The sequence below is a fragment of the Gymnoscopelus microlampas genome (genome assembly GCF_963454915.1).
Source record: "Gymnoscopelus microlampas genome assembly, chromosome: 14".
In the NCBI taxonomy this organism is placed as follows: domain Eukaryota; kingdom Metazoa; phylum Chordata; class Actinopteri; order Myctophiformes; family Myctophidae; genus Gymnoscopelus; species Gymnoscopelus microlampas.
The window spans coordinates 12,454,457-12,459,970 of record NC_139951.1 but is presented as its reverse complement, the minus strand read 5'-3'; the positions used below and the strand labels follow the sequence as shown (position 1 = coordinate 12,459,970).

At 41.2% G+C, this 5,514-nt stretch overlaps 1 protein-coding gene across 1 annotated transcript; it reads left to right on the top strand.

Moving 5' to 3' along the window:
- Positions 1-1,942: 1,942 nt before the first annotated feature.
- dkk1b (dickkopf WNT signaling pathway inhibitor 1b) lies at positions 1,943-4,233 on the top strand (the record flags this gene model as incomplete). Its single annotated transcript, XM_084078610.1, has 5 exons — positions 1,943-2,050; positions 2,762-2,900; positions 3,307-3,501; positions 3,817-3,923; positions 4,078-4,233. The coding sequence occupies exons 1-5, from the start codon at positions 2,003-2,005 to the stop codon at positions 4,231-4,233; spliced, it is 645 nt and encodes a 214-aa protein (XP_083934736.1). The 5' UTR covers positions 1,943-2,002.
- Positions 4,234-5,514: the final 1,281 nt, after the last annotated feature.

The window sequence follows — 5,514 nt, the reverse complement described above, 5'->3', positions numbered from 1 at the left end:
CAATGCCTTCCAGGCTATTTTCAAACGGTTTGCCTCTTTCTTATATTATTTGACAATATGGCCAATGTTTGACCAGTTTTTGGTCTTTAAAAAAAGTAATTCTTACTGTCATCTGGGGGGCCCCCAAAGAATCATGTGGGGGTACCGACCCCCAGGTTGAGAACCACTGGCCTAGGCTAGTTTGTCCAAGGACGGGACATGAACTAGCCAGACAGATGTATTAGCCTGGCCTGGCATTGGTGACATGTCTAGACTAATATCACTGCATAGCCCAGGGCTAATTTTTCTTACAGATTCGTCTGTTTTTAAGGCTAGATAGCACGTCACACCAAAAGAAAATAGGCCTGTTTGAAATATAATAGACTGATCGTTTTAGGCTATATAGTGGCCTATCTATTCTATTTTGGAGAAACTTTCTTGTGAAACAGTGAATCTATTCTTTCGGTGGACCTGCTGGGAAGCAGAGGATAATTGATAGAAGAATATTCTATTAAAGTTAAAGGTGAAATAGCCTGATGAAACGAAATGTTGTCACTTTTCAGCAAGTCATCGTTTTACGATGCCGTTGACTGAATGGATGTTATAGTTTATGTTATGGATGTTATACAGTTTCCCAAACAGTGGTCGGGACCCATCTTTGGGTCGTGGACCAATTTTTATGGGTCGCGAGTAAATATCTCCCTTTTTCCATTTCCTACATTTAAACAATAAAAAATAATATATAGGTCTATATTATTTCAAAAATGTTTTAAAAAAAGTTGAAATAAAGAAATCTCAACTTTTCATCAATTGAAAACAATTCCAATATTTTTCAAAAGCATTTCATTAATGAAATGAAAAAAATCTAATCATTTCCATAAATAAATGAAAAAAATCTGTTTAATAAGTAGTGAAAATATCAGATGTACAAGCTCACAATGGAGGGCAAAGTGAAGCATTGTTAGCTTGTACATCTGATATTTTCACTAGTTTGGGTCCCGTTCCGTGTAAACACCTAGTTTCTCTTTTGGGTTTCGAGCTTCTCGAGGTTTTGGGAACCACTATAGAATATGCCGGTGGAAAAATTACCACTCCAAAGATATGCGTCTTTCTTTGTTTTCCGCACGGACTCCATAGTCTCTCTACACCTTCTATTATCCTGATAATAAACAGCCTAATTGATGATTAGGCTGTTTCTATGATGCTGATTCTGTGATGATGCTTAAAACTGTTGAAGCTGTGATCTGGAAACAGTCGGCGTTTGATGCCAGGGGGGCTGATAACAGACACCACGGGGAGGCGTTTGGTTCGAGATCCAGGGACCCCCATGTCCAGGCCAGTGTGTGTGCGTGTGTGTGTGTGTGTGTGTGTGTGTGTGTGTGTGTGTGTGTGTGTGTGTGTGTGTGTGTGTGTGTGTGTGTGTGTGTGTGTGTGTGTGTGTGTGCGTGCGTGCGTGTGCGTGTGTGTGTGTAAACAGTGCCCGTGTGTATTCATCTGTGTGTATTAGGCACACCTCTTTGAACCCCCCCCCCCCCCCATTTTTTCCTGTCACACATGACCGTGTGTGTGTGTGTGTGGGGGGGGGGGGGGGGGGGGGGGGGCAACGGGGGTATAAATCGACCGATCAGGTGGCTAGAGAGACAGTATACGGACTGAGAGAGAGCGAGAGAGAGAGAGAGAGAGAGAGCTGCTCAGGAATCGATCACAATTTTTGGATCAGATAAAACTCTTTTTACATTTTTATATATGCCTACTTCTTCATATTTCTCAGCGTCTTTTGGAGGATTTTGAGAACTTTTCATCGTTTACTTAGAAGTAGCCTATAGCCACTTAAAAGAAAAGGAGGATCATGCATTTCGTCGTGTTGTCCGTGCTGTTGTGTGTGTGTGGTCTGGGCACCACTGTGTGTTCTGGCTCGTTGATCGTGAACTCCATCAACGCCATCAAGAACCAGATCCCCTCTCCGGCCCCCGGGACCCCCTCACGCGGCGTGGGACCCCTGATCAGCTCCATCCTCGAGGACATGGTCGTGATGGAGAGCAACCACAATCTGCTGCTAGATCCCATTCAGGTAATAATGGAACTACTAGCCTCTATACAGTATAATAACCAGTGGTGGGGGAAAGTATTTTTAACTTAAGTAAAAGTATCAATACTGCAACGTAGAAATACTCTGTAGCAACTAGTAACTTTTTTATTCATTGTAGTGGAGTAAAAAGTACAATGTTTGCCTATGAAATGTAGTGAAAATAGGAAAATATTGAAAATATGTAATACTCCAGTAAAGTAAAAAAAATACCTAAACATGTACTTAAGTACAGTACTTGAGTAAATGTACTTAGTTACTTTTCACCACTGATAATAACTATGATAATACTATGGCTCGGTTATCTATCTATCTCTCTCTCTCTCTCTCTCTCTCTCTCTCTCTCTCTCTCTCTCTCTCTCTCTCTCTCTCTCTCTCTCTCTATATATATATATATATATATATATATATATATCTTTGCTGTCGTACATAAACCTTGTATCTCCATATTTTGTATCTCCAAAAATTATGTTTTTTTTTTGTTTAGATTAATGTCCTACATTTCAAGCTCAAACCGCCTTGCATTTTGAGCTTGTAGATCTGCTGTTTTTGCTAGTTTGAATTTGAATCCTGTGAAAAGTAACAGTTTTGAACACAGGTTTCAACCTTACAGCAACCACACACGTATATATTATACTCTATAATATACTTTATATGCACATGTATTTATTTATTTGTATTTTTATTTCTATACAGTCGCTGAGTTGTTCGGGGGATGCAGAGTGTGCAGGTGGTTTCTGTCTGGTGGCGAGGGGGGCGTGTCTGCCCTGCAAACGACGCAGGAAGAGGTGCACGCGTGACACCATGTGTTGCCACGGCAATCAGTGTAGCAACGGTAAGTTACAAGAAAATATTTGATCTATGTCTTATATTCATTTATGAGCATTAAAGGCTTCGTTCTTTCTTTTAGGCAAAACACATCATTTGAGTGGATAAATGATATCTTCATATATGTTTTAATATATTTTGTTGGCCACCTTAGGTATATTTTGAAACATACGTTGAATTACAATGCAATACAAGATAATACATTATAACCGTGACATCAAAGTTGATCTGTGTTATTGGTGTGTGTGTGTGTGTGTGTGTGTGTGTGTGTGTGTGTGTGTGTGTGTGTGTGTGTGTGTGTGTGTGTGTGTGTGTGTGTGTGTGTTCCTTTGCGTAGACATTTAGTAGATGTTTGTATCTGGTGTAAATCAGTCACTTACTGTGATCTCTCTCCCTCCCTCCCTCTCTCCCAGGAGTGTGTCTACCAGTGGAATCAGACATTGTGCAGCAGTTTTCCCTGGAGGACGTGATGCCTACCAGTAAAATCATCAACATCACCAGTAGTACGTCTAGTAGCAGCACTGGTACCAGCAGAACTAGCACCAGAAGTAACACTCTCCACGTTAACAACCATGAAGCCAATCCAACAGCGGCGCTCCCAGTCAGAGGTAGGACATACAACCAATATTCTGTCCGATTTCCATCTTGAACTTTTATATACACGTTCAAATGACACTCATGATTTTACTGTATACATACTAGCAATAAAGTGAAGCCATTTAGTCCGACAAGATGAGGATATTTGTACTGTCAATATGACTTTAATGACTACTCTTTGCACAGTGTGTAGCTTCATTCGAACCACCTGATTGGTCGACACCAAAGTTCTAAATGTGTCCAGTTATGTTAACAGTTTGTGTTTCGGTGGTGTCATTGGTTCTGATCTGGTCATTAATCTGTCTGTCCGTCTGTCTGTCCTGCAGGTCTGGAGGGCGACGGTTGTCTGCGATCGTCAGACTGCTCTGATGGACTGTGCTGCGCTCGACACTTCTGGTCTAAGATCTGCAAGCCTGTTCTAAGAGAAGGCCAGGTTAGTGTCAAATATACCCTACATATTCCAGTGACCAACAGTAGAAGACTGTGGTTGTACTGGTCAGCTCCCATAGCCAATAACTGATTGATTGAATTAGGAATTCAAATCAAATGAGTAAAACAACAACTTTTGTCATTCTGTTTTGATCCAGGTTTGTACCAAGCACAGGAAGAAGGGAGCGCTCGGTTTGGAGATCTTCCAGCGCTGCGACTGCGGGGCGGGGCTAGCGTGTCGGACCCAGAGAGAGCTGCACGAACTCAGGCTGAACAGGGCCGCAAGGAGCCTGCATACCTGCCAACAACACTGAGAGAAACACACACGCACACACACACGCACACGCACACGCACACGCACACACAGACACACACACACACACAGACACACACACACACACACACACACACACACACACACACACACACACACACACACACACACACACACACACACACACACACAAGAGGCACACACATATGCTGGAGAGTGGATGGCTCCAGTGGGCACATAGTGAGGATGATCACCCACATGAACTTAAAAAACAAAATCTGGAAAGTGTTTCTGACCGTCAGCAGAGCTGTGGGTATTATTTGTATATAGACGAGATATTTGTATAAACGATATTTTAACTATTTGGTTTCGTGACTCTTGACCTCCTCTTCACCCAGCCAGCAGGCAATCTGGTGATAAAATTAAATGTTGACTTTCCGCTCCATTCCAATAAAAATGTTGTAATGACGCCAAAAAACGAATGTCCGTCGTGTTTCCACCACTTAGGATGAAGTGAATAATTGAATTCAGTTGAAATGCTGAAATGTCATTATTCATTGCACAACTGGACAACAGTTATCTTTTTTTCCTTTATTATTATTTTATAATCATTTCGCCATCAAGCAGCTGGCTGTTGCTACATTGAGGAGTTTCTGTTATCAAAATGTTCTATTTCCATTCAAACATTTTAAATGTGATATATTGTTTCTGTATGGAACTGAGTGAATAAAGGTTTATTACAGTAAATTACTGTAGGCTACTAAACAGTGTGTAATGTTCATTTAAGGGGTCGACCATCACCACACCGAGACATATCGGCTAGAAACGCCATCAAAACCATTGTTTTCCTACAGCACGGCACTCCTCTCTTGTGCCGTGCATTGCTTTTTAAGTTAAAATATTCTCAACTTTCCTGAGTGAGAGGCATTCTGGGAACTTTTAATAATACACATACTGTGGAAAGGAACTTGGTCTCTACGAGGAATAATAATAATAATAGCTCAGATTTATGTAGTGCTTTTCTAAGTACCCAAAGTTGCTTTACAGCTGTGAAGAAGTGAGGAACACATCAGCAAGTCTCTTGTTTCACTTCCTGTTAATCTCTAAATGAGCATTTCAAGAAGTAATCATTAATTAGTGTACAACTGTGATAAAGAGCTAAGAACAGTGAGCCTGCGTTGGTCTCTTATGACCATGTCAACTGTTTTCAGTTGAAATTGTGACATTTTACAAGAAGAGGTTCAGGATCTTGCTCAAGTACATACAGCATGTGCTTTACTAAAACCTCAAACGCTGTGCGAATGAGCAGACAGGCAGAAAG